Source organism: Corvus cornix, chromosome 13 (genome assembly GCF_000738735.6).
Source record: "Corvus cornix cornix isolate S_Up_H32 chromosome 13, ASM73873v5, whole genome shotgun sequence".
NCBI classification, from domain to species: Eukaryota; Metazoa; Chordata; class Aves; order Passeriformes; family Corvidae; genus Corvus; species Corvus cornix.
Genome location: NC_046343.1, coordinates 4,147,067 through 4,164,657, shown reverse-complemented (window position 1 = coordinate 4,164,657; position 17,591 = coordinate 4,147,067). Strand labels below are relative to the sequence as shown.

General features: G+C 45.7%; 2 protein-coding genes across 2 annotated transcripts; both read right to left on the bottom strand.

Annotated features, from left to right (window-relative positions):
- Nucleotides 1-3,559: 3,559 nt before the first annotated feature.
- LOC104689539 (ovomucoid-like) lies at nt 3,560-5,884 on the bottom strand. The gene is made up of 4 exons (XM_010399697.3): nt 5,570-5,884; nt 4,731-4,753; nt 4,182-4,306; nt 3,560-3,749 (listed from the first exon to the last, which is right to left on the bottom strand). The coding sequence occupies exons 1-4, from the start codon at nt 5,622-5,624 to the stop codon at nt 3,704-3,706; spliced, it is 249 nt and encodes an 82-aa protein (XP_010397999.2). The 5' UTR covers nt 5,625-5,884; the 3' UTR covers nt 3,560-3,703.
- Nucleotides 5,885-7,333: 1,449 nt separating this feature from the next.
- On the bottom strand, nt 7,334-17,224 carry LOC104689538 (ovomucoid-like). Its single transcript, XM_019286073.1, has 9 exons — nt 17,102-17,224; nt 12,506-12,630; nt 11,593-11,612; nt 10,673-10,809; nt 10,105-10,162; nt 9,694-9,830; nt 9,107-9,167; nt 8,001-8,110; nt 7,334-7,515 (listed from the first exon to the last, which is right to left on the bottom strand). Exons 1-9 carry the CDS (start codon nt 17,170-17,172, stop codon nt 7,470-7,472), a joined length of 765 nt encoding a protein of 254 aa, XP_019141618.1. The 5' UTR covers nt 17,173-17,224; the 3' UTR covers nt 7,334-7,469.
- Nucleotides 17,225-17,591: the final 367 nt, after the last annotated feature.

Genomic DNA, 17,591 nt, shown 5'->3' with positions numbered 1-17,591 from the left:
GAGGGAATGGGACAGGAGTAATCACAGGGAAGCAGATGGACTGAAAACAGGCATTAGGAGCAGTGAAAAACAACAGTTCCCACGACAGTGAGCCTTGGGAAATGTCATACACCTGTTGTGAACGGGAAGGGCAAAGTGAACCCACCTGCCCAAACCCCTCTGTGATGAGTGTGATGGTGCCAGACTCTTCTCAGTGGTGCCCAGTGACAGCACAAGGAGCAGTGGCCATAAACTAAAACACAACTTCCACCTCAACATAAAGAGAAACTTCTTTCCGTTGAGAGTTGCAGAGACCTGGAACAGCTGCCCAGGGAGGTCATGGAGTCTCCCTGTCTGGAGTCATTCCAAACCCACCTGGCCACGTTCCTGTGTCACCTGCTCCCAGTGTCCCTGCCTTGGCAGGGGGGCTGGACTGGATGATCTCCACAGATCACTTCCAACCCAAACTATCCTGTGATTCTGAGATTCAGGAGTGTCATGATGGAGGGCTCAGTAAATTGACTTTGGGATTATTTAAATGTTTCTACAGATCTGAGATCCATACAAAAGATTAAATAAAACTCCTAAATAAAATGCTTCCTTCTATTTCAGGTGCTTAGAGGGCAAATATTCAGGAAGGTTGTGGCCACATGAATGGGATAAATGTTGGTCATCATATGATGGCTCCTCTCGTATTAAGGTAAATTTCCAATAACTCTGGAAATTCTAGACAGTTCCTAATCCAGCTGTATTTCTTCCCATAGAAGTGATAATTTCCTGGGAAGCTTTTCCTCTGCTCTTGAGACTCCCCATCTCAAGTAAGTCCACAGCCTACCACAACCTAAAAAATTCTTCATTGACGCTCCCTGCATTGGTTTAAAACTTGCCACAGGCTTCCTCTGGCTACAAAGAGCAACGATGCTCTTTTATTATTATATTATTATTAAATAAGAAGGTGGATGTGCGCATGCAAGCCGTGTTGTCATGCCAGCAGCGGTGTCATTGTCCTTGCTCAGGTCTGCTGCTGTCACAGGGTGATGGAGAACAAAGGGGCTCCGTGCTGGAGGAGGAACCGACGCAAACCGCGTTTCTCTGCGGTTCGCTGGGGATGTGGAACAACTGCAGGAGCTTCCAGCCAAGCTGCTGTTCCCAGACCTCTGCACACGGGGGCAGAGCTGGATCTTCTATGAGAACAGAAATTCAATTTACAGCCGGCAAAGCCCCTGCTCTAAGCCCCACTCTCCTATTATTTCTCCTTGTAGTTCAGCTATCTGATTGCTGCCTGCATATCTCGAGTCTTTTAAGCATAGATGATATCGCGGGCAAGGGTGTCTGGAATAATTTGACTGTCTGGGAGCTGCATGCTAACAGCATAAGGCTGAGGATCCCAATCCCTCACTGAATCTCAGCTCTGCCTCACTGCATTAGCTGTGACATAGCCAGCCCCCCAAAACACCTGCAATTAATTCACTTTTCAGATATAATTTTATTTTTCTCCACATCAAGAAAGACCGCAGTAACAAACCATTTATGCTGAACGAAGCCAGAGAGAGAAACTGCATTAACAGAAAGGTCTAGACTGGCCTGAGGTATATTTTGGCCAGCAACAAGTAGAACAATGCACAAAAATAGAAGGAATGATATAAAATAAAGCAGAACAAAATAAGTGTATGCAATGTGTTAATCAGGTTGTGGGGTAATTGAATGGCATTTCCTAAATCCAAAACATCAGATAATGACATAAAGTGCCGAGGTACTGCTTAAAGAATTGTACCATAAAATACCTTGGCATGCAGACAACGTTTCCTGCCTTGAATTTCCTGGAGGGAGAGTTAGATTAGTAATGGTGAGAGGATTTGTGCTGTTGTGGCAGGATTTTATTGAGAAGCAATAAAAAAAATTATTTCCAACAAGGTGCTCATAAAGGAGAACTCTCCTCCTCTCCATGCTAAGGAGCATCCAGGATGAGCTGCTGGGGTGGGAGGCTGGGGGTTCCGCTGGGGTCCTGCTCTGCCCTTGGTCACTCCTGAGCAATCCTGCTCACTCTGCATCACAGAGGATTTATCATTTCTACTCACAATTTCCCCCTAATTGCCTGCAGGATTTTCCTGTTTAGCAGACATGCCCCTGGAAGAGGCTCCCTGAGGATCACAGGGATCTCCAGCACAGTCGGGAGCTCTGCCTGTCTCCAAGGCATCGTGGTTCCTGAGGGCTGTCCTCATCCTCTCTGCTGCTGCCCAGGAAAAAAAAAATAACTGCTGGATCTGGCATTCACTTATCCCGACTCCCACACTCAGCAGAGGGGGAGAAGAAGGAGCCTGAATGTGCCCCACACCCCCAGCACCAACTCCCAGAGCCTCAATTTATCCTGGTCCTCAGAAATCACAACTGACACTGAAAAGCCTTCCTGCACACAGACCTCCCTCTCACAGGAGGGGCGTTCCAGCCCCGGGAAGGGACTTGGCACTAAATGGTTGCAGAGAGTCATGTCTTTTGGAAATAAATTGTCTCCTTTTAGAGAGCTGCTCTCTCCAGTCTCTGGGAAGTGACACATTGTCACTTAAGATCATTAACTATTTGACTGTGAGGCTGCTGCCTCTACAGCACGCGGCACTGGCAGCGCCTCGCTGTTAATGAATTATAAATTAACACTATGACTCTGAGCCCTTCCTTTCATCAGCCGAGATTTCCAGAGGCCGGAGAATCTCAAAGGATCCTCTACAAGCGACAGTTGACGTAATTACCTTCCACCAGCAGCTAAGTGATGGGTGAGGTGCCCAGACAGGCTGTGGCAGTGATTGTGAGCATGACCTGGACATCAGCTCTGTTAGCACTGGCTGCCCACTGGTTTTCTGCAATGTCCCTCAGCAATGAACCAACGTGGGCAGACAGGGATCTGCCTGCCCAGAGAAAACATCATGTGTCATTTCTTTGGAGAGCAAAGCAGATTGCAAAAGGCCTTCTCTGATCTAGAGGTTGGTTTTCAACGCTGCTTGCGAAGCAGAGGCAGCTTGGAATGTGACCTTCTTCACACATTCTCCTGTAGGTGTAAGAAATTGGGGATAACCCTGGAGACTGAAACAGGGATGAGCAGCTCATGGTGCCAGCAAGACCCCTTCTGTGCAGCAGAACAGCACCCAGAACACCCCAATTACAACAATCTTGGGACTGTCTCTAATTATGGGAATGTCGAGGTTTGCCCTGGGTCTCTTTGTGCCGCCAGGCTACAAAGAGTAACGCTGGGTGAGGCTGCAGGTGTTTGACAGCAGCAGCTGGGGAGGGAGGCAGTTTCTCTCACCCAGGCAGAGAGTGTCTGTCTGAGATACCCTCAGAGCAGTACACGGACAGGAGCACCTGGATGCACCTCCAGCCCCTGGTTCTCTTTTGGAAAGCTGGATGAAGACAGATGCCCACAAAAGCTGCCCATTGCCTTTGTGGTTGGGGTTGATATTTTTGTAGATCATAGCACTGTTCTCCCTCTCCCTGCAATTTGCCCATTAATTCCCACACCCCGGGATTGTTGCAGTGATATAATCATCCAACATATTAGGTAAAACCAGAATGAGACTAAAGCAAGACATAAATGCTGGGACTTTTTTTTATTAAGCAGAGGTTTCAGGATTGACAAGTTTTTAAGGGTCAGGCCAAGGGTTTAGGAAGTCATCTGCCACGGGGAGCATTTCCAGGGAGGGATCCTCTTTCTCAGCTGAATCCTGCCGAGAACTTAACATGCACTAATGGACCTCAAGCTAAGACCTCCACGGCTTCTCCTGCAGAGAAAGAAATCAGTATGTCAGAGATAGAACATCTGGGCTTTTACTGTTGGTCTGTCCCTCTGCACCACGGAGGGACCTCTAAACTCTATTCCACATATTTCCTTTTATTATTGACATACGAAGACAAGAAAAATTCTTCATTTAAAAGACCAAATAGTCTGTAGGAAACAGACTTTGTTTGCTGGGAGAAAGCTCTTCTTCAAATCACTTAAGAGGGAAATGGAGAACGCTATGTTCTCTCTTTATATCTGAAAGAAAGGAGTTCCCAAAAACTCCCCAATAAAAAAAAATTACCCTCCCCAGTGAGAGAACAATTAAACAAAATACAAGAACTTTACTTCTCCAACCAATCTCCAAGACTGATTAGCCAGTTTAAGCTAAGTTAATTCACCACTTAGTAGGTGAAGAGATTTATTCCATACGTACAGGAATGCATTGCAGAACATGCATTTGTTGGAGTAAGTGACACCATCAGACCCACAGTGTGGGACATACTCCATGGTACAAAAATTCCTGAGTGTCTTCTGGTTCCTGCAGTAGACGGATGCAGCCTGTACTCAAAAAAAAAAGAGCTCTCAACCAAAGCTGGGTGAGAAAGGTGACATTAGGAGGTCCCACACCCCCCCTTGATCTCCCCCTTACTGTCCACAAGCAGATGCTGAGGAAAAGCCCAGGGACAGGGCAGGATGCAGTGGCGCATTGCCTCCAGCCAAGCAGAGCCTGTGTAACCACTGTAAATGATGCTGCAGGAACTTTGACAACAACTTGGACATGAACTGAATACTGCCCTACTTGTTGAAACTATCACCAGATGAAAACGGCAATTTCACCCGATAATATCTGCGGCAAATATTGCTCAGGCAGATGGGTGTCTCAGGATTTCGAAAGGCTCGATCACAATGTGATTAGTAAAGATTTATACAGAAACTGCTTTAAGGATAGAAAGGAGGGAGAATAGAAAAATCTCTCCCTTACCTGCAGCGCATCAGTAGCTGGAACTAAAAAAAAAGAAGAAAAAAGGAAATACGTTACAAATGCAATTCATGGATTCTGTTAAAATCTGTGAATGCAAGCCCTGAATACATAACTTCCGACTCCCTGTGTGTTAGCAAATTATTCTTAGACAAAAGAAATTTCAGGCAAAATGTTGTGCCATGCTGTGTGCTGATTCTGTAGCATTTTTTTTTAATGAGACTTACAGTCAAAATGGAAAAAGGTGTGCAAAACGAAAAAGAGAAAAGCATTTTCCATGGTTCAAAAGATGGAGCAGGACATGTACTCAAAGCGAAGTGCATTACTGAGGTAAACAGGGACATAAAGCTGACAAGTACACAGAGGCAGCATCTTACATGCATTGCCACTATTATTCTTAAATACAAAAAGTATTTAGTGAGAGGTGAATTTATAAAGCTTCTACAGCAGTTCAGGCTCTCAAACTGCACCTCGGTTTGGGATGACTACAAGAAATGTTCATTTTCATTCAGTAAAATTATTTGTGTTTCTGCAACATTTCAGAGGTTAAATACTGGTTGTCTCCGGGTTACACCACGTACATGTCACTTCTTTCATTATGCATAAACTAGAGCTGAGAGTAGAGCTGTTCCCACAGTTGCTCTTACCCACTCAGTTCTGTTGCTAAAATATTACCCCATAAGTGATAGTCTCTGATGTCAAGTCTTTTCAACACTATCTTTCTAGGAGTAAATAAGTCCTTGCAGAATGAAGCTCTTTCCAGTCTGAGGATGTTTTTTTGTGGTTCTGAAGACAGCCAGCGCTTACTCCGAGGCAGAGCAGGAGGCAGCGGAGTCACTCACCTGAGATGCAGAAAAGGGCCAGAGAGAGCAGCAGCAACACCCCCGTGGTCTTCATGGTGGCTGGAGCGGCTGTGAGCAGCAGAGCTTGGCTTTTGCTCAGGAAACACAACCTGTACTCTGTCCTTAGGTGACAACCACACTTATATGTGCGCCCGCTCCACAGGGAGGGTGTGTTTGTGCATGTTCATATTTGCCTTATCCACCCTTATCCTGCAGCAACATTTCCAGCCTTTTGTCTCCGTGGCAATCTCAATAGAGGTAAGCTGTGCTGTAAGCCAAGAAGGATGTTTCTTCATCAACGGGAGTCACAAGAAGTTTAGATGTGTTAGATACACCCTCTGCGTCGTTATTTTAAGTGAAATATGTGACAGTTTCCTTCTGAAGGACCATGGAAAATTCCTGCAGGCAAAAGAGCGACTGCACAAACTGCTGTCAGGTTTTCTCTGTGTGCACCTATCAGTGCCTATTTTTGTGCAGTGCTTTTTCACGAGAAAAACTTTGAATGAAATGCTTCCATAGCAGAAAGGCCCTCCTTTTATTTTTGTGCTTCACCCAAGTAAAACATCACTAAGTTGTAGTGAAAGCAGGAAAGCAATGAACCAGGAAGGCAAGCAAGAGGGCATCCCAGACACTGAAAGGAGTCCTTGGAAATGACAAGGGATGGAGAATCTTTTATGGGATTATGCAAAGAAAATTTACAATTTTTATTTCCCCTAAAAGCCATTAGCTTTGCAGTAATAGACTTTTAGTATGATGATGACAGAATGATTTGAGACCCTAGTGTGGATCCTAGAAAAGTTGAACCCAATCTGGAAATCACTGCTTCATCCATCTACCCATCTCTACATCAATTCTTTGTTTTACCACCAAAGCATTGCTTTTTGGGACAACCTCCATCAAGGAGAATGGGCACCCCTCTCCCTTTGATTCCCAGAAGAAATGCATGTGGGAGATATTACATTTTAGAAGGGATAAGCCCAATTTATTTATGCTTCTCTTGTGTGGATCAAAAAAAACCCCATTTCAATACTCAAACAGAAGACAAAAGCCAAATAAATTTCATGCACAATACTCCAATGACAGGTCACACTCTCAAGAAACAGAAGGATGCTTTGTCCTTGGATTTTGAAACACTGCTGAAATACTCCTTGGGCTGGCAAAGAGCATTGTGTAATTGAAGACTGAGAGAACACAAGTAGGCAGGAGTAGGCACCACACCTAGGAAGGCATTTATCTAAAAACACTTGAAGGGTGTTAAAGGACGACTCCAAGATGAGAAAAATCTGGTAATAAGTCAGTTGGAGGACTTAGACAAATAGACAGGGACAATGCACATGTTTGAGAAATATGGGGTTTGCCAGCTGAGTGCCCTTGAGAGAGCAACACTTCAGGTGAGGACAGAGCCGGGCATCAGCTCTGGGCACCGACACCAAGGTGTGACCAGGTCTTGCTGACAAGGAAAATGCACCAGGAATACCTTAGGAGAGACCCTCCTGTGTCACCAGTTCTGCCCTCTACAATGTCAAACATTTGAAGGGTCTGAGCACTAGTGCAGGGCCACTGTCATTTATGTGCAAAGACACACAGCTCTGGGGTTTGAGCATCTGTATTTAATTTTTCTGCCTTTTGAGAGGGAGGGAAGCAAGACGTTGTTCTTGTTCTATCCCAGAGCTTTGAGCACGTAACCTATTCTGCCTGGCATCATCATTCAACAAATCACAAGAAAATGTTTCATGAGACAACACATGAAAGAAGACAGGGAAATGTTGCTGATTTAGTTTATTGAGAAAGAAAATCAGGAGTGAGCTGAGTTCCCCAGAGGGTGAGATGAACTGAGGTGAGATCTTTAGCTGGGATTTGCCAGTGGGGATACTGTGGTGAATCCTCTCGGCACTGATACTCAGCATCTTCCAAAATGGCTTAAAGTGATAGTCCCATTGCTGTCCCTGAAAGCAAGGAGAGGAAAGAATGAATTAAACTCAGAGTCCTGCCTGCTACAATCTGTCTTTTTGATGGCTCCTAGAGATGGTGTCAGATGGGATCCTGCCCCAGAGCCAAGGAACTTGCAGACTCATAATCCCATTTGCTCTTTGATTATTAAGAGATGAGTGAAACAATTTAACCCATTCTTAAGATTGAAAATATCTGTGGCGAAACTATAGCGGACTTTCAAAAGTCATTTCCTTTGCAACACGCAAGAAAAATTCCATTAAGGTTAAATGATCTTTGAACCATTCACACTAACAAAGCAGCCATAGATCTTTTTATGATCTAATTAAAAAAATAAATGAATGGCACAGTGGCTGGCATTCCCTCCTAAAATGCAAATCCCTAACCAACAGTGTCCAGCAAACAAAAAAGCAGCAACTGTGCAAACTTGTGCCCACAGGAGGCAAATGATAACACAAATGTCACCCAAATTTGTACATACACAACTGCGTTGCAGAAGTTACACTTATTGCTGTATGTTTTGTTGTCAGAGCCACAGAGAGGCATGTAGTCAAGTGTGCAGACAGGTCTGGGGTAGTCACTGCAGTCAACCTGCAAAGAGTAAACAAAAATGAAAGAGTCTGATGTGAAGGAGTCAGTAGCACAAGGGCTTGAACCCTGAGCTAGAGCTGCAGTGCTAATGATACCAATCTTACTGAAAGTAATTAACTTCCTTGCACATCTGATATAAACTGAGGTGCCAGTTTCTCCTATGCCAGGAGAATTTAATAATATAAAAATAGATCATAATTTCCTGTTTGAAGAGATGTATATCATAACCCAGTCACAGCATTTCCAAGCAGCAGCAGTTCACTCGGTGAAGGTGCCGTGCTCTGTGTTCCTAAACTGGCCAGGAAATTAAATGGGAAAACACTGGTATCTGGAGAAATGTAGTGCTGATCCTCTATAAGGGTCCTGTATCCCTCCTGGAGTCTTAAAACTGGAAGATCAGCATGTAGCTAGATACTGCCAGAGTTAGATTCTGTTTCCTGGAGCAATGGGTGCTGGGCTTGTGGAGGAGCATTGTAGGGCAAAAAATGTGTCTGGGTGCTGGAAGAGGCTGAGCAATTTCAAGGCTTACTGGCTACACAGAAATCACACCTAGCTGAGGTCCTCCACCTGAAAACAGCTGGAGGCTGGAAGAGTAGAAATCACTCTTCTCTACACTCTCTACTCTCACCCTCTCCCACACAATGCTCACAGCCCCTGCCAACAGCAGGCTCTGCACCAAGCTGTCACGGGCGTGATGGACCATTGGCCTTACCCCAAAAGCCATTCTCTGCTCTTATTCATACTTCTGCCCTGGTGGATTATTTCTGCTACTCTTTTACTGAGCCTTTCCTGAGCAGGCACCTGCTCCTTTCCTGGCATTCGCATGAGTAACATTTATTACGTGTAGAGAAAGCAAAATCCGCCCTGTGCTGCAGCACAGCAGCTGCTTCACTTCTGCAGGACGCTGCGGGTCTGGGGGCTGCTGCAGACACTGGCAGTGCTTCCCCTGACAGCAGCAGGACCAAAACCCAGCCCCTGATCACCCAATTCACTTACTGTAACAATTTCCTTCTTACATTCACCATCACTCTTCTTGCCAACACTGCTTCCGGCCTCTCTGGGAAGGGAAGAGACCTGCATTAGGGAGCTCTACAAGCAACCTGTTCTGCTGGAACCCCATCACCCAGGAATGCTGAGCATCCCTCAGCCTGTATGGGATACAGGAGATATTCAGCTTAGGTTGTATCCACACGGCTCCAGGCACCAGCTCAGGTGGTGTCACTGCCTGCCAGAGCGCTGTTTTATAGCAAGATGTGAGGGACAGGGGTCAGGGTAGATGAGGAGACAGGCTGTGTGACAATGTCAATGTCCCTTAGGTTAGCTGTTGTCCTCTGCATGGCAGCATCTGCCACACAGACCCTTTTAACTCAGCTGAGAGAAGCATCCTGCCCTGTGTGAGATCCCCACCCAGCCCTCTGCTTCTCTGTCTAGATCAAAGGCATGGCTTTCCTTCTAATCACAGAGGAAAACAAGGTTTAGTCAGGAGGAAAAGTGGAGGGTCAAAGTCCAAGCACCTCACAGACAAGGTCTCAAAAGAGCAGTTCCAGGAGCACTGACCCCTGGTCCCTGTGCTCAGTACTCACATGTTCCGGGCACAGAGACGGCACTCGTTGTCGTAGGTGACCCAGTCGGTCCCACAGACAGGGCTGAGGTCTTTGTTGCAGAGCAGCACCACTTTGCCCTCCTCACTGGTCGTGTTGGGGTACCTGCTGCAGTCCACCTGGTGAGGGAACAAACAAAGCACTGGTGAAGGCCTTGCTTAACAGCACATGAGTAGGTCTGGTGAGTGTGTCTGCCTGGCCATGCAGGACACCACCACAGCAGGAAAAAAGCTTTTCTGTGAGTAACCATGATGACAGCTCACTTGGAGATGACCTGTGTGAGATTCTGACAGCTCATCTGTACTCTTGTTTAGGGTTTGAATTATTTCAATAAGCACCTTTGGCCACTCAGAAGCAGGACACACCCCTTGTTTTGCCCTTGGTTTAACTTACAGGGGCAGCTTCCTTGCATTCTCCATCGTGGTCTTTGCTGACATTGGTTCCATATTCTCTGCAGAAGCAAAGACAAATGTTAGGAAGTTCAGCAAAGATACCTTGCTACATCGAATGGTGCTAGAATCAATACAAGGGGAAACTGGCTCTTTCTCAGTCAGGCTTTTTTATACATCTATTTGAGAAGGTAGTGCCACCCTCTCTAACCAGCTGAGTGGCTGGAGGGATGTAAAACCCTGGTAAGCTTTAGAACCATTTCGGGCAGCTCTGAGCAGAGCATCTCCATCCTTTTGCTGTGATGAGATGTGCTCTCAGAGCCATCACCTGGCTGATCCTTGAGCAGAAAGGAGGCTGATCCTTGAAAGAAAAGCTGAATAAATTACACAAGCAAAAGAAAGACACGGTGTCTAAAGCGCTGCCTGAGCGCTGTGCTGTGATACCCAAGCTCATTTTGAAGGAATTGACACAGGTGACATGTGACAGATCACTGATTGGTGAGCAGTGGTGCTGCCAGGAGCTCTGAGCTGTGCTGCCTGAGGTCCCCATGCAGTCCCCATGCAGCACTCACACGTTGTAGGCACAGAGCAGGCACTCGTTGCTGTAGGTGACTCCATCAGAACCGCAGATGGGGCTGACGGCCTCGCTGCAGACCAGCACCTCTTTGCCCTCCTCATTTGTGGTGTTGGGATATGTACTGCAGTCCACCTGCCACAGGAATCACAGCAACAGGGTGAGAAGACCTGTTACGTTCACAACTCTCATTCTGCGTGGGACACTGGCCAGGTACAACCAGTTCTCACTGCCACAGCACAGGCTTCTGCTGTGGGTCCATCTGGTAACTGGTGAATCCTTCCTCCAGAGATGTCCACACACAGCAGAAGAGGAGGAGGAAGAGAGAGCCTTAACCACACAGCCCCTCAGATGGGGTAATTCAGTGGGGCTCTCTCGTGCTCTCTTGGCATCATTTTATAAAGACTCTCCATTGGTCCCTAGTTCTTCTATTCTTGTGGCCCCTCCAGTGCACTTCTGGTTTTACTTTTTCATTTTTAATACACTGATCACGTTTTTTTCAGAGGACCAAGACTAACCACCCGGTGTGTGGAAGCTGGAGCAGCTCATGGTATTTTAGTCTTTCAGTAGGTTGCCCTTAGGTAGGCTCTGATAGCACAGCCTATTGCTATAGTTTAGAACCAGTTATATATTTCCAGCTTAAAGCTTAGACCAATTAAAGTTGCTGAAAAATTAATTAATCCAAAAACTTTGTATCACTACTGCTAAAACATTATTAACATACAGCATAGATGTAGAGCCAAGAGCAGTATAATTTAGTGTTTTACACTGTAGAATCTGATTACAGTTACATGAGTGTCACACTTAGGTGAAAAACAGCTGAGCATCTACAGGCTGGAGGTTTTTCCCATTCCTTTGGTTATGTCTTTACCAGGCCACATACTTGAGAAAAGCGACAGAAAGAAATCTTCCACTCACCTCAATCCCAAAGGCAGTATCTGGAAAAGAAAAGAGAGGCAGAAAGTATGAGCCAAAGCCAATATAACAAGACCTCAATTAAAGCTGGAAATATGGATGTAAAATTCCTGTGCGCAGGACCAAGATGAATGATTTCCAGTGATTGTTTTTTCAACTAAATAAACTGTGTAAGGGTTTTTTTTTCTCTGTGTTGATAAGTATATCAGCATTGCTTATTGCTGGCTGTGATGAAACACCTTTTTGAATAGCTCTGTTATTTTTATTTTCTGAGATAGGTAGGCTTATTAATTGAAAACAAAAGAGCTTTTTCTTCCTTATCTTCTTACATATCCGTTTTGACCCTAAAGCACTGCTGTTACAAATCTGAAAATACACCTGAATCAACACAGACAAATGCAAATAGTCGCCTACAGGATAAGCAAATACATACAGCATCTGTTGTCAGAAATATGCATTTTAAAGAAGCCGAGTGTGAAAAAAATGTCTTTGGCTTTGTAATTTCATCAGTTGCGAATATGTGGTGAGAACATCAGACTCTGGCTTGTTTTCATCTCTTGCTGTTCCATTAGCAGAAAGAGCATTGCAGGAAATTTGCCAGGGTCTTGCAAAGAATTTGTTTGTGCACTTACAATATTTTCCTTACTAGTTACTGGAGGTCTGACCCCCTTCTTATGGCCTTATTTCAAGTGTTCATCCATTTGCTGTAATGGTACAAGTCTAAGCAGTGCAATGGTGTTAGAACATCAGCGTACAAAGTGTAACAGCACGAGTTGCCAGCACAGAACTCCACTTGCTGTCACTTATATTTATGACAAACAATCAATTTTCTCTCTTTGAAGCCTCTGTCTTATCCTTTTAAAAACAGCCAGGACTCAGACACGGAGCCTCTGTGGGCACCTGGAGAGTCACTCACCTGGGATGCAGCAAAGCGCGGAGGAGAGGAGCACCAAAAACCCTGCTGTGGTCATGGTGGAGGTGTCTGGAGTCTGCAGGCTGCCTGCTCCCACACTGCTCACGAGATGGTCCCTGCAGGGCTGGCTGCAAATATATACAAATGCAATGTCTAAACTGTTCAACTGTAACATAAAACAACCTGCAGAATCTGTCACCAGCACAATGAGGCCGATAATATTTATGGAAGTCTTGACTTTTCAGGTAATGGTCTGCATCTGCTAGGCAATTGATTTTGGCTGGACACCTGGCTAATAGATCAAGACAAGTATCACAAGTTCTGAGTGGTCAAAAGCAAACAAACAGCCTTTTGGACAAAAGAAACCTCTTTGGGATTCTGGTGGAAATGTAAGGAGCACAAAATACTGAGGGGTGTAAACAGCTGATTCTTCACTTGTCTCTTGCAGAGCAACATTGCCCATAATGGAGCAGCTTAGGCAGGGTGCAGAACCATCCTGTCTGCAGACCAGGCTGAGTCTCTGCTTTCCTTTCTGGTTTTGGGTGGGTTTTCTCCCCAGATTCCCAGATAATCACCGCCGGGTACAAACACAGGTCAGGTGTGGCTTTGCCACCAGCAGCACCAGTTAAGCTTTGTCAGGCAAGTCTGGCAGGACTGTATCTAACCTGTGAATCCAAAAGTATTTAGCACCAGTTTGATTAAAGCCAAGGCTTCCTGACAGTTTCACTGCCTGGGTATAGAAGGGCTCAGTAGAAGACTTGAAAGCAGGTTAAAAATCTGTCAAATGCCACTAAAAATGTCACTTGAACCTTAGCAACAGGGAGCACTTATTTACAGACGCAGTCCCAGTTAAACACACGGATTCAGAGTGTTCCGCCAAGCCGTCTGAGGAACAAAAGACTCTGAAGGTTTGGGAACCTATTTACATTGCACCAGCTATGCCTGAAAGTACAGTAGGTCCTTTCCTCTCGCAGATATTTTAGAAAATGATACTTAAAATATAGAATCTGTCCCCATTTCCCTGTCTGTCTCACACCACCAGCCTTTGTGCCATCCCCAAATTGCTCCTGCCTAGGAGCAGGTCTGCACCTCTGCTCTTTTAGTAGCTGTAATTTTGCAGGAGTGGGTTCTGCCTGTAACCTGTTTCTCATCCCTTTCACAGGTTCAAAAGGGCAAGAATACTTGGGGGATTTTTGGGGGGTCGTGGGAGCTAAGCATTGTCCTTAGGGTAGACTTCAGAACTGTGGGAGCTGCAGAGCAAAAGGTGCTGCTTTACAGGTGCTGCCTTTAACAAAAAAGGCACCACCCATTAGACAAATGAAATTCATCAGAAATCATCGAAATTCACCTGAAATCATCGAAATTCACCCCAAGCAAATGTGCTGTTGTCTGATCCACCACAGTAGTCTAAAGGGTATATTTTGATCCTTGAATGGATATATTGCATAGTGCATGGACTCACTTCTCCTGGCACCTCCAGAAGGCCACAGCATGGCTGTGTGGGTATGGAGGTCACATTTTTACCTACAAGAGATGAGATTCTTCACAGGGAGAAGCATCAAAATAATTATGCTGCTGTGATTGTTTCTATAAATTACAGGGAGCATGCATGAATATTTCAGACAGATCTGGCACATCTTCAGGATATATTGCCCTGATGTGTCTTGTGAACAGCATTTCTGGAAGCCAGACACTTTTCCCTGAGCATGTGCAGGTGTAATTACTGAAGCTGCTCCCCACATGTCACAGCTGCTGCTTTTGCCTGTGCAGGCTCTGCAGAGTTGGAGGGGGCTACACCTTTCTGGGTTAAATATGAACTTTGCCACTGCCTCCTCCAGCCAAGACCTCTCCAGACCATCCTCACCAGCCTTCCCAGCCCCAACCTGGCATCTTTTGACAGGTTTCCTCCTGCCTGGTGCTACATGCTGCTCCCTGCCCCAGACAGTGATGTCCTTTGGGCAGGACCAACCTCCCCTGATGAGTGGAAAGCACCTTCCCACCAAAGTCTGGCATGTGTTACACCAGAGAAAACTTTTCCACTTCAACTGCTGGGTTCAGCACTGGGTCTGGCACTGGCCCCCAGCAACCCAGATTTTCTTTGACCGCCACAATGCCTGTCTGATGTCCAGCAGGTCCATTCCTTCTCTCTCGCACCTACAGACACTTCAGGGAGACTCAAGTCTGCAACAATTAAATGGTGACTGGGGAACACCTGAGCCACTCAGGTACCCCCCAGGCAAGCCACAAAAGTGACATCCAGAAATCCCCAGGTTTCAGACACTTGCACAGCCTCCAGCCATTCAGCACCCACAGCCTCCCCACCCAGGGTTACTGCTCCAGATTATCCTGCCTCTGATAACAGCATGGAAAAATCCCACAGCTGGCTAAGCTCATGCTGTGGGACAGGTTGCTCAGTCCTTAGCTACTTCTGGAAGAACAGTTAGAAAGAGGATTTGGTCTGCAATCCTGCCACTGATCTGCTGTAATCCACTTCATTATGGTCTTTTAATCTGCAAACTCAGATGCAGCATATGGCTAACAACCATTTGGCTAAAGGAAAATCCTCTGTGTGCAGCAGCAGGGTAGAGATCCTACAAGAGAGCTGGAGATGGACTTTGGACAAGAGCTTGGAATGATAGGACAAGGGGGAATGGAAAGGCTTAAAGCAGAAGGAGGGTAGGTTTAGATTAAATATTAGGGAGAAATTTTTTAGTGTGAGGTCCTGGCACAAATTTCCCAGAGAAGCTGTGGCTGCTCCATCCCTGGAAGTGTCCAAGGCCTGGCTGTACAGTGCCTGGAGCCATAGTGGAAGATGTCTCTGCCTGTGGCAGAGGGGTTGGACCAAAATGATTTTTAAGGTCTCTTCCAACTCCAAAAATTCTATGATTTTGTAATCTGCAGATAAGCAAAGGCAGTGCCACATCTCAGGGTGCTGCCTGTTACAGTCCTGAGCACCATAAGGTCTGTGTGCTGACACCAGGGCAGGATTTGGCCATTATACAACATCCTCTCTCACTTACTTGTGTAATTTCTTGTTTTACATTTCCCGTTACTGGTTTTCCTCAGTATCGATTTCATATTCTCTGGAAGAATCAAAACTGAGGCTGGAAAATTTTCTTAGCAGATATGCTACTTCTCAGCATAAATAACACATTGATAAATGAATGGCAAATCATTTAATACACTTTTCTAAACACTCCTGGGGTTTGTCACATTATTTAATTAACAAATAACTGCTGTTAAACTGGGAAATAACGATTAGTTTTAGCTCTTCCATGAAATGCCTCTAATCACTCCAAAATGCCTGCTAGACACAATTCAGGCTGCAGTTTTCATCTCTGGCTTTCTTTTGGCCACAGTGTGGCCAATAATTATTTGCACTGTGCCACATGCCTGGAGAAACCAATGCAACACAAATGGAAGCTCTGCCTCTTACCCGGTGCCTGAAGGCCTCATTTGAACTGAGCAATAAAGCAAACAAAGCCACTGATATGATTAAAACATCTCAGTATCAAAATGTATCCATGTGTTTATGAACTTATTGAATAGAGCTTGATCCAGGTAATGCCAGTGTTTTCCTGAACTAATAAGACCGTGTGCAGAACTTTGTACCCTGCAGGTGAAGGCTAACATGGTTTCACATTACTTATGCAATGAATTAAATGTGTTGGCCCCACTACAAGGGCAGATGTTGACACACAGGAGCAAGTCCAGCAGAGGCAGGCAGGCTGCCCAGGGACAGGGGCACAGGGCATTCCAGGAAACCTAGAGGAGCTGGGCTTCTTCACCCTGGAGAATAGATGGCTGCTGGGATCACACTGCTATCTGCAGCTCCTGATGGGGTTCGAGATAAGGGAGAGCCAGAGGCTTCTCTAAGCTGTATGGCAAAAGGATTAAATTCTGTACGAATGTGAGGAGTTGTTCCTTGCCATGATGATGATGATCAAGCACAGAGAGCAGAGAGGCCATGCATGTCCTTCCTCAGTGCTATTGAAAACCCAGCTGAGAAAGAAAGGCCTTGGGCACTCTGACCTGCCTTTCACTTTGGCCTTCCTTTGAGCAAGGTTTGAGCCAGAGACCTCTGGAGAGCTCTTACAACCTGAGTTATTTTACTTATATTGTACTTATATAATTCTCTCTCCTATAAATAGTTGTTATTAATAAAAAGACCACAATATTTCTCTATGGCCCAGGAGAGTCTTCTCAGAATTTTCCTACAGCCGTTATACTAAAGGGTCACAAGTAAGCTTTACAAAGAGCTCCCAGAATGTTTTTACAAGGGATGACCAGTACTATGCACAACAGAAAGAGTGGATTGTAGTCATTGTTAAAACAAACCCACATGCTAAACCATCCAAATTGTAGGACGTTATTAGCTCTCAATGATATTAAAGCCTCCTCACTTCTGCAGGAGCCCAGCACTTTGCCACCACAACCCTTCCCTAGAGGAGCATCAGCATTCAAATCTCCAGAAAAGTTATCTGCACCACAGAAAATCAGCTGCCAAAACATCATCCACTTCCTGGCTGTGCTGCAGCCTGGACCAGATGTGGGTCTCAGCAGCAGCAGCAGCTCTGAGGACACCCCTCCACTCCTCACCTCCCCAGCTCATGCTGTGCTCCAGCTCTGAGAAGTTTCTGGATGATAAGGACAACAGGTCTGGGCTCCATTGCAGAAGGCAGGAGTTACTCATGAGAAAGCAGGAAAATGCTACAATGAACATCAGAAAAAGGAGGCAGCAAACAACACAATTTGGCTGGACACTGACCCAGGTTATTGCTCTTTGAAGTGAACGTACTGCAGGGAAGGTGAGCTGGAGGTAACACAGGGGTATTAACCTGCAGCTGATCAGAGGAACAGGAAATCATTGGTTTAATCAGTTTCCCTAACACTTCAGTGATCTCAGCTCTGCATCACTGAGCACTCGTCTCATCTTTGCCACAGCCCAAGCAGGAACGACAAGGAGGTGGCTGCCGGGAAGTGGCAGCTGACCCAGGATTGACACCATTCATGGCTGCCTGGCAGGACAAAGTCAGACAACTTCACTGCTAGGGCTGGGAAAGTCTCCTTCAGGAGCTGAGCTCAGGAG

What these genes read in the sequence shown, in the direction of transcription:
- LOC104689539 (XM_010399697.3), bottom strand. Translation starts at nt 5,624, where the DNA reads ATGAAGACCACGGGGGTGTTGCTGCTGCTCTCTCTGGCCCTTTTCTGC. An exon ending in CAGCTACTGATGCGCTGCAG is followed by an intron (nt 4,307 to 4,730) that starts GTAAGGGAGAGA and finishes TTTTGAGTACAG; the next exon opens with GCTGCATCCGTCTACTGCAG. An exon ending in ATGTTCTGCAATGCATTCCT is followed by an intron (nt 3,750 to 4,181) that starts GTACGTATGGAA and finishes CTTTCTCTGCAG; the next exon opens with GAGAAGCCGTGGAGGTCTTA.
- LOC104689538 (XM_019286073.1), bottom strand. Translation starts at nt 17,172, where the DNA reads ATGGAGCCCAGACCTGTTGTCCTTATCATCCAGAAACTTCTCAGAGCT. An exon ending in ATACTGCCTTTGGGATTGAG is followed by an intron (nt 10,810 to 11,592) that starts GTGAGTGGAAGA and finishes TTCCTGTGGCAG; the next exon opens with GTGGACTGCAGTACATATCC. An exon ending in AATGCAAGGAAGCTGCCCCT is followed by an intron (nt 9,831 to 10,104) that starts GTAAGTTAAACC and finishes TTCCCTCACCAG; the next exon opens with GTGGACTGCAGCAGGTACCC.